Source organism: Sinocyclocheilus grahami, unplaced genomic scaffold (genome assembly GCF_001515645.1).
Source record: "Sinocyclocheilus grahami isolate Dianchi unplaced genomic scaffold, SAMN03320097.WGS_v1.1 scaffold63.1, whole genome shotgun sequence".
NCBI classification, from domain to species: Eukaryota; Metazoa; Chordata; class Actinopteri; order Cypriniformes; family Cyprinidae; genus Sinocyclocheilus; species Sinocyclocheilus grahami.
In genome coordinates, this window is record NW_015505242.1 from 1097851 (window position 1) to 1117837 (window position 19987).

Consider the following 19987-nt stretch of genomic DNA (forward strand, 5'->3'; position numbering starts at 1 on the left):
AAAAATGTTCATACACAGCTTGAGTAGCAAGATTGTGTTCAGTTTTAACCCTTTCTTCCATTTAGCATTTTTGGGTATGAATAAGAAGCACTTCTTCCGGTACTTAGTTTCTTTCATTCCAACGTAAGACAATTTTTCCTTTCTCTTTGGAGTGTTACAAGCACTTGGTGCATAAAGAAGATCTGTAAAGTTGGAAAGACTAAAGTCTCAAATCCAAAGAGATATTCTTTATAAAAGTTAAGAGTCAACCACGCCTACCTAAAATGGCTCGTTCCACACACGCCCCCACATGTCTACGTCACGATGTGGGAAGATTTGCATAACGCCACCCAAATGTTCACACAAATAAAGAAGGTGTAACTTTTATTCTCGCTGTAGTATTGTTGCTGCCGCCATGTCTTTAAGACGCTGTGTGTTTCGTTGTGAAAGCGAAAGTACTTTGTTTGGCCTTCCGAACGAGGACGATATCCGCTTCGTCATGCCTGGAGCTGATCCATGCTGGTCGCTGAGAAAATACATCAGCTTCGCGCAGTGGATCGCCGGATTGGCTTTCTCCGTGGACGAAGCGGAGTCCAGCCCGGGGTCACCTCATGTGGTTGCCGCAAGCCCGCCGGACGCTCCTTCGTCAAATCCGCCAGGCGCGCCGTTCTCAAGCCCGCCGGCCTCCGCTCACTCTAGCCCTCCATGTGTGACGCTGTGTGTTTCGTTGTGAAAGCGAAACAACTTTGTTTGGCCTTCCAAAAGAGTACACGACTAGAAATCAGTGGTTAAGTTGTATTTACAGCACTGTTCCAGAATAGTTCAACCCAAATATTCAGATGTGTGCAGCACATTTTATGGAGGACTGTTTACTGATCCTGGGAGAGCAGACTACAATGCCGGCTGTTCTGACTCACGTAAGTACGTTTTCATATTTAAAAGATTTGCCACTGACGATTCATACGCGAGTTTTGATGACCCCTTTAATTAGGAAATGTAGTGGAGTAAAAGTAAAAGTTGGCTGAAATATAAAAACTCAAGTAAAGTACAGATACTCCCTAAAAATACTTAAGTACTGTAACGAAGTATTATTCATTTTTATTAATTTAAATGTTAATAAAATAAATTGTATTATTAATTGCTGTATAAGCATATTATTTAAATTATTACAGTAATCATTATTACAGTAAGATCATTTAGAGACTTAAACAGCAGTAACAGTTAATGTAATTTTTGTTTTAGTAAGAAAACAAAGACAGTCGCAGGGCCCACAACATATTTGGCCACATTTAAACATGTGGAATGTGAATGTAAATGTAATTCATTACAACTAAAGATAGTCTGTAGGATACATGTGTGATCTTGGCTTTACATATAGTTGGTTAAAAGCAATTGCAAGAATGCCTCAGAGAAGTGAATTTAGCTCTAAGAGAAGCTTTAGCATCATCTGTTTACATATGCCACTTGGTCTGATCATTTGCCCAATGCAATTACATTGTATTGTAAATGTGGCTGAACTGTCCGAAATACTTTTTGAGGTCACGGTATGACACATGTAATACACCTGACTCGTCTGAATGTGTTTATACAACAGCTATTACAAAAATATATAATGATATTTGGGATTTAGTTTGAGATTTTAGGACAGAATTCAGCAAAATTGTCCTTTTATGTTTTAGTGATTGAAACCAACATAAAGAAAACAATCATTTGTGTAACTTTCTTTACTCAAAACCTCATAGCTAGTGAGATACTTCACAACTAGACTCATCTGAGTTTTGCCATATTATTATTCGAGTTTTCCACTCCCGTTTGGCTCATTAAAACTTTTCACAGTGGCTCCTTAAGCGTTTACGCCATCTCGCATGCGTTTACCCGAACGTCATTACGTCGTAGCTTGTTTCGACCAATCACAATGTGAGGATTCAGGACTCTTCCGGTATGCACATTCTTTCCGTTTCATCGGCCGAGGTGTGGAGCAGCGTGCGTTTATTTGAGCACAGCGAAATCCCCTATCTCCTGATAGACATACTGTGATATCAAGGTGATATAAGCATACGTTTTATCTTATTTATATATGCATCGATTTGACGTGCTATTTGTGCTTAAATTGTCTATTTTATTGCATATTGGCCCCTTCATATGACCGGCATGCTAACCAGCTATACACACTAATGAATAGGGGATGAGGGTATTGATGCTCTCTGTTGGCTTCCTAGCGAGTAAAGAAGCACCCCTACCTCTACTAACCCGGCTGTCAGTTGGCAGTGGTGCAGAGATTTATAAAAAGTAACATATGATTATGTATGCCTTCTCTTACTTGTCCAGGGAAGGGCATATATTTAGCCTCTCTTACAGTGGATAAGTCCGATCAGTTTACACTCAATGCGGGGTCTATTTTGGGATCCTGGTGCCACTGGTTTCACTGTCGTGAAATGACAACTAGCTACTGCAGTTAGCCAGGCAAAGAAGTTACACGTTGCCTGGCTTCTACTGCATCTTAATTATGCAAAATATAGTCCATTGGTAATACTGCAAGAGAGTAGTACTGACAGCATTTAACCATGGCTCCTAAAAAGGTGTGGTAGCTGCATGACTGGTTGTTTTGCTTGATCAATTATGTAATGCATTTAAGCGAAAGTAGGTATTATTGTTTTCTCTCCACAGATGCCTCCAAAGAAGGGAGATGGACCAAAACAGCCCCCCCTGATTGGACGTTTCGGGACCTCCTTGAAAATTGGAATTGTTGGGTTACCAAATGTAGGGTGCGTGTCACTCCCAGCTGGCATTCTGGCTGTATGCATGTGCGCTGGGTCTTTAGTTTGACATCGGCAGTGTCAAAAATGATAAAGTGCGAATGCATGACCCAACTGCATTTTATTCGTGCTTAATGCAGACCTATCCTGCTGTATTGTGTGAAATGATTAGGATGATGACTCATGATCATGGTGCATTATGAGAATGACATCATTCTGCTACAGAATGGGCAGTTGTTTTTGAATGGCAACAAAGTTGGGCTGTGTTCCGACTCTGCAGCCTTCCATGCTATGTAGTATGCAAAAAAGGTTCACCAAAAGAGTATGCATCAAATTCATAGTATTCACAAAACAGTATGTAAAAAAATACAGCGAAGCAATGCAACTGACCCTGGTAGGTCATGTGACAGTGACAACACCGTGGCTGTAATATGTCCGAATTTTATTAATACTATATGGAACGTACTTTTTTAAAGAGGTGAAGTAAGTGTAATATAAACTAGATAGTTTGCAATTTTGAACACAGCTTGAGTCTCTGTATATAAAGCCAGTATTTGTTTGTTTATTATGCATAACAAAAGTGTCAGTGATCCATGTTCTTTTCACTTATCTCAATTCATTTGTGATTTCAGAAAGTCAACGTTCTTCAATGTTCTGACAAAGAGTCAGGCAGCGGCTGAGAATTTTCCCTTTTGCACCATCGACCCAAACGAGAGCCGTGTGCCCATTCCAGATGAGCGCTTTGACTTCCTCTGCCAGTACCATAAACCAGCCAGGTGCCCACTGCATGTCTGCATAATACAATTATCAGCAGCTTCTGTTTCTAGTCATCAGTGACATTATCTTAATTTCTCTTTTATCTTTCCTTCCAGTAAGGTTCCAGCATTTCTGAACGTGGTGGATATTGCTGGCTTAGTGAAAGGGGCTCACGCAGGCCAAGGTTTGGGTAACGCCTTCCTCTCCCACATCAGTGCCTGTGATGCCATCTTTCACACGACACGTAAGTAGATAGCCATTTCAGAAGATCATTTGATGATTTTTAGATTTTAGGAAATTTCTCATATCTGTTATATGAAGAATTTTTCTGCTAGTTGAAGTGTAGTTGAAAACAAGGAAGAAAGAATTCGACAAAGTATGTTAAAAAACCACATGAAGTTAGGTACAAATTTACAAAAAGCCTTGAAAACTTCTAGTTATAATATGTAAATTTACATTGTGATAGTTATCTAACATACATATGGAAATCTGTGTCCTCTTTAAAGCTTGAAATGGAAATTGTGTGGAAATTAATGCCTGAGAAACCTGATGTTTTGTTCCATGTTTGTATTTGAAATAAAACAACCCTGATAATGTGTATATGCAATGTGTAGGAGCTTTTGAGGATGAAGACATTATCCACGTTGAGGGCTGTGTTGACCCAGTGAGGGATATAGAGATCATTCATGAAGAGCTGAGGATGAAGGATGAAGAGATGATTGGGCCAATCATTGATAAGCTTGAGAAAACCGCTGTGAGGGGAGGAGACAAAAAACTCAAACCTGAATATGTGAGTGAACTGTATATCCCAGTATACATCTGACTACTACAGAATTAAAACATTCTTCCTACTTTGTACAGAAAGCCTGCTGAGAATCATGCACTAATATTTTTTTTAATGTTTTCTCTGCTTGCAGGACATCATGTGTAAAGTAAAGTCCTGGGTTGTTGATGAAAAGAAACATGTCCGTTATTACCATGAATGGAATGACAAAGAGGTTCAAATCTTTTTTTTTTAAATCATTTTTAATCTAAATGAGTCCTAAAACCCAGAAACATTTTTGTACTTCCGGTCCATGTGTTTTTGAAAGGTTTTTTGATTAAATGTCTGTGATTAACACAAGCTCAAGATATTTTCACATTCTTTTCGAAGACATAAAATACATCACTAATACACACTGTGTCTTGAAAAAGGCAGTTGCTAATGAATGGCTAAATTACGGAAGAGGATTAGGGCCAAGCAATAATAAAAAAATAAATCCATCTTGAGATTAATGTCATTATAATGCAAGATTAAACTTGTTAAATTTCAAGAAAAATGTCAAAATAAAATGTTGAGAATTAAAACATTACATTTCGAAAATAAAGTTTCGAGAAAAAACTCTTATTTCGACTTTATTCTCGTAATTTAATGTTTATTCTCAGCATTTATTTTAACATGTTTTTTCTCAAAACACAACGACTTTTTTCTTGTAATTTAATGAGTTTATTCTCAACATTTTATTTCGACTTTATTCTCAAATTTAATGTTTATTCTCAGCATTTATTTTAACATGTTTTTTCTCAAAACACAACGACTTTTTTCTTGTAATTTAATGAGTTTATTCTCAACATTTTATTTAGACTTTTTTTCTTGATATTTAAGTTTAATCTCACATTATAATGACTTTAAAGGGTTAGTTCACCCAAAAATGACTGTCATTAATTACCCTCATGACATTCTAAACCCGTAAGACCTTCGTTCATCTTCGGAACACAAATTAAGATATTTTTGATGAATTCTGAGACCTCACGATCAAGGTCCAGAAACGTAGCAAGGAGATCGGTAAAATAATCCATGTGACATCAGGGGTTCAACCGTAATTTTACGAAGCTACGAGAATACTTTTTGTATGCAAAGAAAACAAAAATAATGACTTCAGAAATAATGACGTAGAAAACGTTGTTTACGCTTTGATTTAAACGAAAACAACGTATCCACATGACGCAGCTGACACAGAACAGCATACGCTGTTTACGTCCAGCGGATATTCTCCAAAATGGCACCAGGGTGACGCGGAGGAGACAAATTGTTGAATAAAATCATTATTTTTGTTTTCTTTGCGTACAAAAAGTATTCTTGTAGCTTTGTAAAATTGCGGTTGAACCCCTGATGTCACATGGATTATTTTACTGATCTCCTTGCTACGTTTCTGGACCTTGATCGTGGTAATTACATTGCTGTCTATGGGAGGGTCAGAGAGCTCTCAGAATTCATCAAAAATATCTTAATTTGTGTTCCGAAGATGAACGGAGTTCTTACGGATTTAGAACGACATGAGGGTGAGTAATTAATGATAGAATTTTCATTTTTGGGTGAAAAACACCCAAATCCTCTTCCTTAATAAATGTCATTACAGAGGTTGTTATCATCATGCTAAACAGAAAAACTCATCTACTCACTAGTCTGATTTTAAAGCTTTGTTATGCTTATACTCGCACTTATGTGAACTATTTTAAGCTTAGTGGAATAGTTTGTAGTTTATTTGAACTTTTCAGTTTTTTACTTGAAGTGATTGTATTTAGGCTCCAAATTTGATAAAAGTTGTTTTCATTGTGAAGATTATCTTGATGAACAAAATATGTAAATATGGGTCACAGAGCTTATTTTTTTTAGTAATCCAAAAGTTAATGGAAAAATCCTCTTCACTTTATGTTGAGGGAACATAAGCAAACCTGAAAACATATTTGCTCAGATTAAGGTTTTGGTTATACACTAACTGTTTTTTCTTGATCTTTAGATTGAGGTTTTGAATAAGTATCTGTTCCTGACATCCAAGCCGATGATCTACTTGGTAAACCTCTCGGAGAAAGATTACATCAGGAAAAAGAATAAATGGTGAGATAAAGTGTTGTTCATCTGCTGTTAGTCAGTTCTTTCTGTGCTGGTGTTACACAACCTCTGGACCATGTTAAACATGGGTCTCAGTCTACCGGCCAGCGTGTGAAGCCTTCCTCAAGTGTTTATACATTAATTGCAAAAAAATCTTTCACTTGTTCACTATTGCCTGTATAGTAAATGACAGATTTCAGACATGTACAGTGCAACGTGATTTGACAAAACAAGATTTTCAGATTTAAATGATGGAGCTGTTTAAACTCCGAATGCCTATTGTGTTGTTGCACTTTTCAGTTGTGTTTTTAGTGTTGACTGTCTTTTTCCTTGTCCAACTAAAATGAAATTGATTTACAAATGTCATATGTGTAAATTAAATGCTATGTATAACTTTAAACTACTGACTGTTATATCAAAGAATGATAGATATGTGTATGGCCTCTTAAAGGGATAGTTCACCAAAAAATGAAAAATGTCATCATTACTCACTCTCATGCCATTCCAAACAGACTTTTATTCTTTTGTGAAACACAAAAAAATATATTTTGAAGAACTAAGCATTTTTACTAAAGAAACATTTATGCTTCCTATTGACTTCCATTATATGGACAAAAAATACAGTTTTCTTCAAAATATCTTCTTTCCTGTTCAGCAAAAGAAAGAAATGCATACAGGTTTGGAACAACACGAGTGAGTAAATGGTGACAGAATTGGGATTTTTGGGTTTTTAATAGCACTGCTTCCTAATTTATTGTGAATTGTGATTTTCAAGAAATCAAGTCTCACGTGTCATTACTCCAGGAAACATGCAGAGCAGTATACTAGGTATAATGGAGAAATGAGTCACTCTAAATAACTATCTATTATAATTATACTATTGATAAATGCCTTTTGTTTTGTAGCTATCAGCCTCCAGGTAATCTGATTTTAGGCTGATGTAAAAGTTTTTTTTGTTTTGTAGGTTGGTGAAGATCAAGGAGTGGGTTGACGTTCATGATCCATGTGCGCTGGTCATCCCGTTCAGTGGGGGATTTGAGAGCAATTATCAGGATATGGCTGATGAAGAGAAACAGAAATATTGTGAGGAGAACAAAACACAGAGGTCGAGATTTATTCTCCTTTTTCCTCTTTGCTGAATTTAAAAGAATAGTTCATCCAAAATGAATATTTGCCAGCCCAGATGTAGATGAGTTTATTTCTTCATCACATCAGATTTGGAGAAATGACATCACTTTCTCACAAATGGCTTCTCTGCAGTGAATGGGTGCCATCAGAATGAGAGCCCAAACAGCTGATAAAAGCATTACAATAATGCACAAGTAATCAACATGACTCCAGTCCATCAATTAATCAATGAAAAGCTTGTGTGGATTGCTGTTATCAGATACTTTTATCAGCTGTTTGAACTCTCACTTTGACGGCACCCATTCACTGCTGAGGATCCATTGGTGAGCAAGTGATGTAATGCTACATTTCTCCAAATCTGTTCCGATGGAGAACGAAAAAATAAACTTTGGTACATCTTGGATAGCCTGCAAATGCTGTAGTCTGTCATGCTTATTCTGTAGTGTTATAATTTTTCCCTTCATGTTTTTCACGTTGTGAATTTTTAATTCTTTGTTTCAGTATTCTGACTAAGATCATCAAGAGTGGGTACTCAGCCCTGCAGCTGGAGTACTTCTTCACAGCAGGACCTGATGAAGTCCGTGCATGGACCGTCAGGGTGAGCAAAGCACATGTTCAGAAAAACTGATATATTCTGCTAGACCTCTGAAATGTTATGCATGTGTTTGAACACCTTACAGAAAGGCACCAAGGCCCCGCAAGCAGCTGGAAAGATCCACACAGACTTTGAGAAAGGCTTCATCATGGCCGAAGTCATGAAGTTTACAGACTTTAAGGAAGAAGGCAGTGAAAACGCAGCTAAAGTAAGATTTGAATGGCATGCTTGATGACATAAAACAGCATGGGTTGTTAAAGGTTGAATACTGAACTGATAATGTTGTCAAATACTTGCAGGCTGCGGGAAAATACAGGCAACTGGGGCGGAACTACATTGTGGAAGATGGTGACATCATCTTTTTCAAATTCAACACACCTAATCAACCCAAAAAGAAGTGAAGCCAGTTGGATGGACAGTACTGTCTATGACACCTGCTCAGTCTCTTCAGTTATGGCTTTAGAACATTTAAAACACAATCACACCTTAGTGGTGGATAAGTTAATTTTTTATTTTATTATTTCGGCTGATGGCTGAAATAAAAGTAATGGCTTGTCGGCTTACAAAAGCTGCATGTCACACAGCAGTTTATTCTAATAAAACACCTTAGACCAGAGTGTTTTCTGTTGAAGGTCCTTTCCCAATTGTCTCACGCATTTCTAGATGCGAATAGATTCTGTTTATCCAATGAGTAATCAAACAGTATGGATGGGATTTTTTAATTGAAGCTGTTTCCACCCCAGGATAAAAAAATAAAAAGTTAATTGCAACTTTTTATCTTTCTACCTACTTTTTATTTTTAAGCAATTCTGAGTTTATATGTTATATTGCACGATATTAACTTGGCAATTACAAGGAAAAAAAAGTCAGAATTGGGAGTGAAACAACACACACACACGAAAACTCTGAATCGCCAAATGTAAACTAAAAAAGTCGCAATCACATTCTTTTTAAAAAAAGTACAGTCTTCTGTACTTTGTAGTATTAAGTTGCTGTGAAACAATAAAAACATTTATAGAGGTGTTGTTAACAGTTTTTAGTGGTTGATTTAGGTCCTTTTATATCCAGAACTAATCCAATATATTATACTAATATAATATATTATCTAACTGAGAGCATCCGGGAGAGAGAAAAAAATATTTTGTAGAATTCTATTTTTAGCTTTGATGTACTGTTTGATTTCCCAATACTCGTGAGGGCATGGTCTTATATTTTGATTGACATGCGGATTATAATGTAACCATTCAGAAACATAGGTCGAAAATGTGCTTTTGTACGGTGCAAAAACAAGCAGCATTTGCACTGCTTCCCTCACAACGCTGGCTAGAGGTGTTGGGCCGACTATCAACCACCGATACCACTGGCTTGTTTGGGTGCAGGGATCATTTTACAAAGGAGAGCTTCCAGAATTATGAACAGATGAAAATGGGCTTTCTCAAGAAAATGCTGGGATTTTGTGCCTTTACATTTTGCAACTAAACGCTGAAATAAAGCAAATGCACGCATCAGAACGCACAAATACATTGATCTGTACGCAGAATTCAGGTCATTTGTCACGGCAATTTAGTGCCTAAATAAACAAGCCAACTAGTTTCTTTTAGTTTTTGAGAATGCACTAATTTCGTCTAGTCTTGTCTGCTCTATTTGGACGCACGTTAATGACGTAGGCTGATGGGCGCCAAAACATTGTCATTGTGCAGCAGTGGAGCTTTAGTTCAATCATCCTACGGGTTTAGCATGTAGAATTTCTCAATGCTGGAAGAAACATTAGACAGTTGGTTCTGTAATTGTATGAGAACAAACACTAAAGCACTGAATAGTTTTGCACAAGATCGAAGACACTGATAGCATCCGTTATTTTATTATAAAAGACGTGGTGCGTGGCTTATTTAGTTTAAAACCAACAATAAGGAGTTTTGTTTATTCTGAATTGTAATTGGTACGAAGGCATTTTTCACGACATTAGAGTCTCAGTACATCTCCATATGAGAGGTGGCGGCCTTTCAAACATTGGCGTTGTTGCACATAAATCGTAAATGCATTAATACAAAGATACTGTAAGGCTTCTGTCAGCTAGACTTTGGCTGCAGGTGGTAGATTTGAGGTTAAATGCCTCCACGTATGGGAAATGTCTGTGAATCTTATTCTAAAACAAGACGCACGCGGTGCCAACTTTTATCACAACAGCTCGTAGAGTTTTACCCAACCAACGGCTTCTGGTAAGTGTTTCTCCTTTTGGGTTTATGTTGTTGTTGGCTCTTATTTCCCACCACCACGTACCCTCCTCCCATCTTTCCATGCCCATTGATTGAGTCTCTTCAAAGCTTTTGAAGCACTAGTGCTGAAAGAGGGGATTTCATGACCCTTACCGGTGTTGTGCCTAATTTCGACCCCCTGCCAAATTATTATTATTACAAATTATTATCAACATTGGAAAGTATCAGGTAAAACAACAAATCCCTTTATTGTAGCTCGTCAAAGTCTCAAATATAGAAATATATGAGAATTTACCAAATTTAAGGCATACAAGAATCATCTAAGGGGAATTCTCAAAATGTTTTTGGTTGTTAGTTTATTGAAACTCAATTAATAGCCTGTTGCAGCACTTAAAAGCTCATTTTAAAATAATATTTTTAAATACTACACTGTAAAAAATGACCGTGAATTTAACGGTAAAAATGCTACAGTAAAAACCTGTTAAATGGCTAACGGTAAATTCCCCTACTATATACAGTGAAAAACTGTATTAAACATTACATGTATTGGACATTAATTTTACGGTAGTATACCGTTTTTTGGAAGTGGAAAAAGACCGTATAATTTACAGTGAATAACCGTAAATTGACATTCCCAGAATTCCCTGCGTTACATTTCAAATTTGATGTTTCTTCTTAGTTTTTTCTTATCAGTTTTGTATATTAGGTTTGTGTGTTACACCTAATGTTGTTAAATGAATGTTTATTGCATTAATTCAGTTTCATGTGTGTTACCATGATGGTGTTTAGTGTTTGTGTGAATAACACTGCACCTTCTATATATGTTATTATTTAAAAGCTGCTTGTGATGGGCTTTGGTTCATCGTGTGACTTTCTCATCACCACCTGCATTTGGTATTACAATTATTAGTGTATTACAAAGGTACAAAACAGATTTCAGTACTTCAATAGGTTGGTATATTAACATTATATCAGTAAATGAAATTACGGTATTTATCCGTAAATTTAAGTTAAAACTGTAAAACCTAAAACGTTGCTACCGCATTTTTTACGGTAAAATTCTGGCAACCACAGCTGCCGTTTTTTTACCGTAAATTTTACGGAATTTTTTTTACAGTGTATTTATACTATGTACAAAAATTCTAAATACTATTTAAAGTTAGTTATTATTTGTGCCTCAGTGTGTAAATAATCACTACAAGTAATCATAACAAAAACATAAAAGAGATGTTTTTATGTTGTGTCTGCAGCTAATCCTGAAGTCTTATTCTTTTTTAATAAAGATTTACAAGCAATAATAAATACTTTTTTTTTTTACATGATACTTTAGTGTTTTTCATAGTGTTGATTTTTGGTGAATTGCATGGAAACCAATGGGGGTCAGTTTGACCCCTAACAATTTTATGAACACAGCAGGAGAGTTAAGCTATAGAAGTATTTTCCACACCACTTTTTTATATTAAATTGTGACCTAAAATATTTGTGTATTAAATTAAATATTATTATTAAATATTATATACACTACCGGTCAAAAGTTTGGGATCAGAACGATTTTTTATGTTTTTTACAGGAGTTTCTTATGCTCATCAAGGCTGCATTTATTTGATCAAAAATACAGGAAAAAATTTTATATTGTGAAATATTATTATGATGTAAAATATTTTTTTTCTATTTTAATATACATAAAAATTTGTGCTGTCAACGTTAATTTTACAATCCTTAACGCGTTAAAAATATTTAACACAAAATTACTGAAGCACAATTTCTTTTCTAACCCTTTAACCCAATTTTGCTTCTCTGCTTGCGATCAGATCATTTTAAGCTGCTAAACTCCAGGAACATTTTCAGTCCAATGATCCAGTAAGCGAATGCATTCAAATAATCCGTCCAAAACAGCGCTAATATAAAGGAAACCAGGCTGATTATATCAGAGATTGCAGAGAGAACAGAGACTCGCGTTGCGTTTTCAGTGAATTATTCATTCCAGTGTGTTTGGCTTTAAAACACGAGGCCTGTCATATTCTGTGATTGTCTCTGAAGAGCGTGAGCCCTCACACATCCCACCACTGTACGGCCAGGTGAGACGCAAACTACGTTTTCTCGACTGGATAACCAGTCTCGCTTGCTATAAAATTCAGATTTTTTTTTCTATCATATGTGCTTATATGGGCTCCTTATATCATTTGGTTCTTTGGTGTCCTTTTGGAGTTTCTAAGTGTCCTTTTTTGGAAAGACATCTAAATTCATCTTGAAAAAAGCTTGCAGAAAATACAGATTTTTGAGAATCACCCTTCAATCTTTTGGTTTACTTTGCTGGATATAGCAAATGATGACAAAATAAACATTTGAGACCAGATAAATGATCTATGCTTAATTTCGTGAAGTGAGCAATTAATCGCGATTAATCACAGAAAAAGGGTGTGATTAATTAGATTAAAAAATGTAATCGATTGACAGCCCTAACTAAAATAGAATTTATTCCTGTGATGCAAAGCTGGATTTTCAGCATCATTACTCCAGTCTTCAGTGTCACATGATCCTTCAGAAATCATTCTAATATGCTGATTTATAATCAGTGCTGGAAACTGTTGTGCAGCTTAATATTTTTTTGGAACCTGTGATACTTTTTTTTCAGGATTCTTTGATGAATAAAAAGTTCAAAAGAAGAGCATTTATTTCAAATAGAAAACTTTTCTAACAATATACACTACAGTTCAAAAGTTTGGGGTCAGTAAATTTGTATTCTTTCTTTTTATGAAAGAAATTAAAACTTTTATTCAACAAGGATGTTTTAAATAGTTAAGAAGTGACAGCAAATATTTATATTGTTAGAAAAGATTTATATTTTGAATAAATGCTGTTCTTTTTAACTTTTTATTAATCAAAGAATTCTGAAAAAAGTATCACAGTTTCCAAAAAAATATTTGGCAGCACAACTGTTGCCAACATTGATCATTCTAATAATAAATCAGCATATTATATGAGTTCTTAAGGATCATGTGACACTTTATACTGGAGTAATGGCTGATTGAAATTCAGCTCTACATCACCGAAATAAATAATATTTTAAAGGATATTAAAATAGAAACCATTATTTTATATTGTAATAATATTTTGCAAGATTACTGTTTTTTCCCCTGTATTTTTGATCAAATAAATGCAGCCTTGATGAGCATAAGAGACTTCTTTAAAAAACATTGCAAGTCTTACTGATCCCAAACTTTTGACTGGTAGTGTATATTGTATCAAGAGCTTACAAAACACATTTGTGAGGGGTTTGGATACTATTTTAACTTAGAATTATTCTAATTCAAGTGAATTCAACTATATGCAAATCAAAAATACTTGTTGGCTGAAAGCTATTTTGGGTCTTTTATCAAAATGGTTTATGATTAAATAATGATAAAAACAAATCCAAATTTATGCTTGGCTGGATGTCATTTAAATTATACAAAGTCTAGGGTTGGCTATTGATGCTGATTTTGTGTTAACAAACTATATTCTATTCCAATTTGATGTTGATTCATTTGGCCTGTTTTAGTTGCATATAACCTTTATTTTTAAGTGTACAGAATTGGAAATGGAAGGTCAAGATGAGCATTGCACCGTGGGATACAGTATTTACAGTATGATCCATTGTGTACTGCTCTTTTTGGCCATTGTAGCTCATAGAGAAGCGTGAAGTGGGACATAATATAACTCTGTAAATAAATACAATTTAAATTCACGTCTCGCACACTTAAATGCCCTTTGTATGGAACATATACGCTCCCTTCAAACTGGAATCATGGTGGAACATCCGGACAATAATGTCCACTTCGCAGGGCACTTACAGTCAAATATAACAAACATCTGAAGCAATAAGAGAAACATACAAAATGTGCAGAGCAGGGGTACGTGAGGACTGGAATTGAGAACCGCTGCTCTATATCATACTGTTACGTTTATTTATTTGTCTCATGCTTTCTATTCTATACATGTTAAAATGAATCTATCTCTGTATTGTCATCCCAAGACATGTCGTGAAATGGGATGCCAGACAGAGGAGCCCAACACCAGAGATGGAGAATGCCAAACCATCCAAGACTTGAAGCAGCGCAGCTGGAAAGTTGAACCAAAGATTGAAAGTGTGTTTTATTGTTTTCTTCTTCATTTTTTTTAAAAATTGCCTTTAGATATACTGACATTGATGGTTTTTAATCCTTATTGTGATGTGTTAGAGCAGGGGTGCCCAAACTCGGCCCTGGAGGGCCGGTGTCCAACCCCAATTAAACACACCTGAACCAGCTAATCAAGCTCTTACTAGGCATACTAGAAACTTACCAGCAGGTGTGTTGAGGCAAGTTGGAGCTAAACTCTGCAGGACACCGGCCCTCCAGGACCCAGTTTGGGCACCCCTGTGTTAGAGGTATGTAGATTAGAGATCTGGATGCGACTGGAATACAGAGACTTGTGGTTGAAGCCTATGGCTTTTTTTTTTTTTACATCAATGCCCCAAACTATTTTAAAGTGCCTAGTTGTATATGTTCTGTATATATTCTTTTTATTGGTAACAATAATTGTAACTATGCAATTCTGTGTGGATCTGTTTTTACTAGTGGACCTGACTTTACTAGTATCTATTAATTACATACTAATGCTTATTTAGTTACTAATTGTAATTCTTACTAAAAACTATTTTTTGTTACCTTTCTATTTTCAGATTGGCTTGAGAAGCAGATAGTTATATGAACTATAGTTTTAAAGTGAATTTATTTATTGTATATGAACTTAAATGTAGACACTTGATTTAGGTTATTCTTGCTGGACAGGGGGCATCCAGTAGACGAGGTTGAAAGACTAACTAAAAAAAAAAAACTGTTTTGCACTGTAACTTTTAACTTAAAAAAAAGTTAAACATTTTTGATAAATCAATAGCTCGGACTTGGCGGTATTCTCGAATTGTTAAAAACAGCCATGTAAAATGTAATTCTTATGTTAATATACGCACAGGACAAGTGAGAGATGAGCAGTATGAAACGCTAGATTATCATGATACAGTTGGGCCCTGAGCACATACGGAGTCACAGCTGTTTCCGCAAAGCACTGTTTACCAGGTGGTTAACACGTAAACCCGGCCAAGGCTGCACTGTGGATCAAAACGAAACTAGTTCATTTACATAACGTTACACAGCAAACGTCTCAATCTTATCTTTCACCTTGTGTGAAATATAAATGATATTTCGTGAAACGTTTTAATGTGAACGTAAAACAATGTTGTGAGGCTGCGCAGATTGTACTGAATGTTTCACAACACGTCTGGTGTAATGTAATGGCCACCAGAGTTGCAACTAACTTCCTGCCATACGTGAACCATTCCAGCTAGATTTCCAAAGACTCCACATCTGCGAAGCGAACAACAAACAGGAAGCGCTCATGCCATGAAATTGACAGACGTACGGCTTTGACCACTCCGCGTCCAGGGGGTCGAATCACGCAGCCAATCACGGCGTAGAAGAAAGGCGGGTCTTCCGTTTACGTGACGCAAATTTCACTGGTAATCTCCGAAGCCCCACCTTTTGTGTTTCCCGCACCGTCAATCAAAAATAAGAAAAAAATATCGACCCGAATCTCCGATCACAGCCCGCCTTTGATTAAAACAATCATGTTGGGAGTTTAAGTGAACAGATAAACCTCCGATTTTTTACCGTTTCACGCTATGACTGGTACGTAACTCTTAGCCCGATCGAAGCACAGCACCGCTGGTGAGTTTGGAGAGCCATTAGCAAAGCGAGCTAGCTCAGTGTTGAATCTTTCTCAGCAGCGACGCTAACCGTTAGCCAGCTAGCCTCACTTTAACAAAGTAAACATTCGAAAAGACTGTTGCTCAGGCAACGCCAAAGCAGAAAGAACCGCCTGATTCGTTTAAATTCCAGGCGGTTTGACGGCAAATCTCCGCCTTTTCGAGGTGGGGGTTCGTTGAGCATGAATTTGTTTTGAGTTTTTTTCTCTCGCTGTGTCTCCGTAGCCCCAGAACAGCCAGCGAAACAGCAGGAAATGGCTGCCTTGGACGTGGACAGCAGTCAGAGCGACTTTTTGCAGCCGGCCAGCGGCGCCCTGGACCAGGTATGAATTCCCCCGGTTGGTTTGTCGCTTCCCCGGCGCTGTCTTGCGGGGTGTCGTGGTGTTTTGGTGAAGTTCACACGTTTTAAAAATAGGGGAAAAGTCGAACACTTCCTGTGAGCCTTCGCTTTGTACGGCCACCCACTTTCTTACCCTTTTAAACCCGCCCATTGTGGGTCGGACAGACTCGCCACCGTCGCCTTGCCCGCTTTACCTGTGGTGATCCCCGGTCACCCCCACGATAGGGGAGGACCCCTCCACCGGGAAAAGCCTCCACCCCTGCCCAGGCTGTCACATATCCTCCACAGCTCCACCATTCCCCCTGGAGCGGTTGCGTGCACAGACCTGGCAAACAGAAGCTCTTTGTCACCTTTTTGTCATGTGCTCTTGGCTTTTGAAGTAATATAGATGATTTATTAGCATTTTCTGACAGACGTACAGCCGCTGAAAGACGTTATTGTTCCCTATTAAACGGATAACTGAACCAAAGTCCTGAATGACACCTCTTAAGTTTGAAGGCGGCATGAAATGAAAATTCACCCTATCTGTTTTTAAAATTCATGTTATAGATCTTATTCTGAACAATTCATCCGTGCATATGTTTACTTTATAAATTATACGTTTATTGTTTTGCAGAAGTTTAGTGCTTTGACCTTGTACTGTCTAATCAACTTGTCATAACTGGATATTCTGGTGAAAGCAACAGACTTCTCTCTTGAGTCCTATGCAGGACTTCCCCATTCATTTAGTCTGCTTAAAGGGGTCATATGATGCTTTTTTTAAAAGATCATTATTTGGTGTAACAGAATATGTTGACATGCTTTAATATTCAAAAAACACATTATTTTTCAAATACTGTACATTATTGTAGGTCCTCTATGCCCCGCCTCTCTCAAACGCTTCGTTTTCTACAAAGTCCCTCCTTCCGACAAGCGCAGTCTGCTCTGATTGGCCAGCTGACCCAGTGCATTGTGATTGGCCGAACACCGCAAGCACTTGTTGGAAATGTAACGCCCCTTACCATAATCGCGAGCTTCATCTTTCAAAATAAATGTAAAGACAGAGCCCGAAAGGGGAACAGAGTCGCGTGACAGACACAGTGATGAATGTGTTTGCAGTACACAAGCCACGGTTAAGACAGCTGACTCCACTGTGATGTGTCTCGCTCGCTCTCTCTCTCTCGCTCGCTCGTACACGCACACACCGCTCTCTCGCTCTCTCTCTCTCTCTCTCGCTCGCTCGCTCGCTCGCCAAATAAAGTGCTTTTGCTTTCGCCTAGAAACACACAGCGTCTCCCTGACATGGCTGCTTCAACACTAACTGCGGTTACTGAAACCACGCCTTCTTTCTTTGCGTGACCATTTGGGCAGCATTATGCAAATCTTCCCACATAGTGAGGTAGATATGTGGGGGCGTGTTAGAACGAGCCGTTTTAGGGGGGCGTGGCAGAGTCTTAACTTTGATAAAGAATATCTCTTTGGTTTTGAGACTTTAGTCTTTGCAACTTCAGGGATCTTATCTATGCACAATCAGCTTGTAACACTCCAAAGAGAAAGGAAAACTTGAAATCGCATCATATGACCCCTTTAAAACCCACCCCTGCAAGCTCTCCTTCATCTGCCTCTATTTTTTCAGTGCAACATCCACATCTCAAAAGAAGGATGGATAGAACCAAGTCCCCGTCCTTTCTTTTTTTTCTATTTATTTATTACACTCAGAAGTAGGGCTGTGTGCGATATGGACAAAAAAAACCTATCGCGATTTCTTTGATCAATTTTGCGATTTTGACACGCACAGACATGCTTTACAGTCATTAATGCATTCAGTGTGAATTTGTAACATATTTCCAAAAGAAAACCAATTAGAGCTTTATCAAGAAGCTGTAACATGTCTCTAGAACAGACATAAGGCAAAATAATCACCAAGTAAAGGTGTAACAAAATGTCTCTAGAATAGACATATGGCAGGGGGGGAAAAATCCTGTGTCCAGGGATTTTTTTTGCCATGCATTGGTCATAGAGCTCTTTGTGGCGTTGCCTCAGGTGTTGAACTAGATTTGTTGCGCCAAGTTCACACGTACTGTCTGCAGTGCGTATACAGCCTATGTGTAGAAGTACAGTGGGTACGGAAAGTATTCAGACCCCCTTAAATGTTTCACTCTTTGTTATATTGCAGCCATTTGCTAAAATCATTTAAGTAAATTTTTTTCCTCGTTAATGTACACACAGCACCCCATATTGACAGAAATGGACAGCACCTGAGTTAAATATATGAGTGTCACAGCAAAGGGTCTGAATACTTAGGACCATGTGATTTTTGCAGATTTATTAAAAAAGAAAAACTGAAATATGTCAACAATTCTGTGTTTTTCTGTCAATATGGGGTGCTGTGTGTACATTAATGAGGAAAAAAAATTAACTTAAATGATTTTAGCAAATGGCTGCAATATAACAAAGAGTGAAAAATTTAAGGGGGTCTAAATACTTTCCGTACCCATTGTATGGCGTCCGGACGGATTCTTTAATATGACGTTGCAACATGCACTTGAATGTCTCACTGACGTCTTAATTTATTTATTTTTTGCTATTTAATCCATTCATTTTAATACGCAGACGTCACGTAAATCACGTGTGGTAGTGAAGTGTCGAGCCAGACGTCACGCGTGATTCACGAAGTTTAAAAAAAAAAAAAATTGCTAACACGTATCATAACACGCTGCTCACACGGATCAGGGCAGTGTGTCAGCCAATGCACAATTTACTTGCCCTTCATTCATTCCTCTCAATGGACGTGACGCCTGCGTCTGACTTTAAAAAAAATAAAAAATAAAATTTTATTGCAGTTTTTTCCTTTTTTTTTTCCCTGCTAAAATACAATATGCATTAATTATGTATTAAATAGAAATGTATTCATATATAATATAAAAAAAAATTTCATTACACTCTTTGTAAAAGTATAAAAAGTCTATAACATATAAATAACGAATGTCTCTGAAAGGAATCCTTTAATGAATTTTGTGTTGCTTATAGGTATACTCATGTCGTTTAGTTTTATGAAATCCTTTTTGATTTTCTTTTACATTTGGGGGTTATTGTGTTTTTATCGGTCACATTTTTTATGTAGCCTACAGCACATCAGTGATGGCCAACCCGTCAAACGCAATCGTCTGCTAGATCTGAGACTGTTGCTGTAAAATAATAATAAAATGATAGAAAAATACATTATGCCTGATTAATGTTCAGTTTTTCAAGCGTCTCTCTCTTCTTTGCTTTATTTTACGTTTAAAACATTTTAAGAACAGCACTTATTTTATTATTCATTTATTTTTTCCTTTCTTTTTTGAAAGAAAATTAATACTTTTATTCAGCAATGTTAAATTGATAAGATTTCTATATTTTGAATATTAATCTGCCAGGATTCATCAATCGATCCTGTAAAAATATCACAGAAAAATATTAAGCATCACAATTGTTTCCGACATTGACAATACATTGAAGCTACAATACATTACATTGTGATAGAGAAGACTGGAGTAATGATGCTGAAAATTCAGCTTTGCATCTCAGAAATAAATATAAGGTAT

General features: G+C 36.9%; 2 protein-coding genes across 5 annotated transcripts in view; both read left to right on the forward strand.

Moving 5' to 3' along the window:
• Nucleotides 1-1915: 1915 nt before the first annotated feature.
• LOC107584778 (obg-like ATPase 1) lies at nt 1916-8702 on the forward strand. Of its 2 annotated transcripts, none has more exons than XM_016271517.1 (11): nt 1916-2023; nt 2647-2744; nt 3368-3511; nt 3608-3735; nt 4106-4281; nt 4409-4489; nt 6272-6369; nt 7328-7468; nt 7993-8089; nt 8172-8294; nt 8386-8702. In XM_016271517.1, exons 2-11 carry the CDS (start codon nt 2647-2649, stop codon nt 8485-8487), a joined length of 1188 nt encoding a protein of 395 aa, XP_016127003.1. In that variant the 5' UTR covers nt 1916-2023; the 3' UTR covers nt 8488-8702. The 2 variants fall into 2 exon arrangements, with proteins under 2 accessions (XP_016127003.1, XP_016127001.1); XM_016271515.1 differs by lacking the exon at nt 1916-2023 and adding an exon at nt 2460-2558.
• A 5530-nt stretch (nt 8703-14232) lies between these two features.
• Nucleotides 14233-19987, forward strand: part of LOC107584779 (transcription factor Sp3-like) — a 14633-nt gene continuing 8878 nt past the window's right edge. Inside the window, exons 1-2 of one of the 3 annotated variants that reach the window (XM_016271518.1) lie at nt 14233-14429; nt 16310-16407. In XM_016271518.1, the coding sequence (XP_016127004.1) occupies nt 14288-14429; nt 16310-16407 (240 nt within the window). In that variant the 5' untranslated portion in view covers nt 14233-14287. Of the gene's footprint in view, nt 14430-15776; nt 16047-16309; nt 16408-19987 lie in introns of those variants that run through there. The other 2 variants (XM_016271519.1, XM_016271520.1) reach the window with 2 other exon arrangements.

Bases quoted from the DNA above. Each gene is read 5' to 3' on its own strand.
- LOC107584778 (XM_016271515.1), top strand. The intron at 3,512-3,607 runs GTGCCCACTGCA...CTTTCCTTCCAG, and splicing joins CAGTACCATAAACCAGCCAG to TAAGGTTCCAGCATTTCTGA. The intron at 3,736-4,105 runs GTAAGTAGATAG...TGCAATGTGTAG, and splicing joins TGCCATCTTTCACACGACAC to GAGCTTTTGAGGATGAAGAC.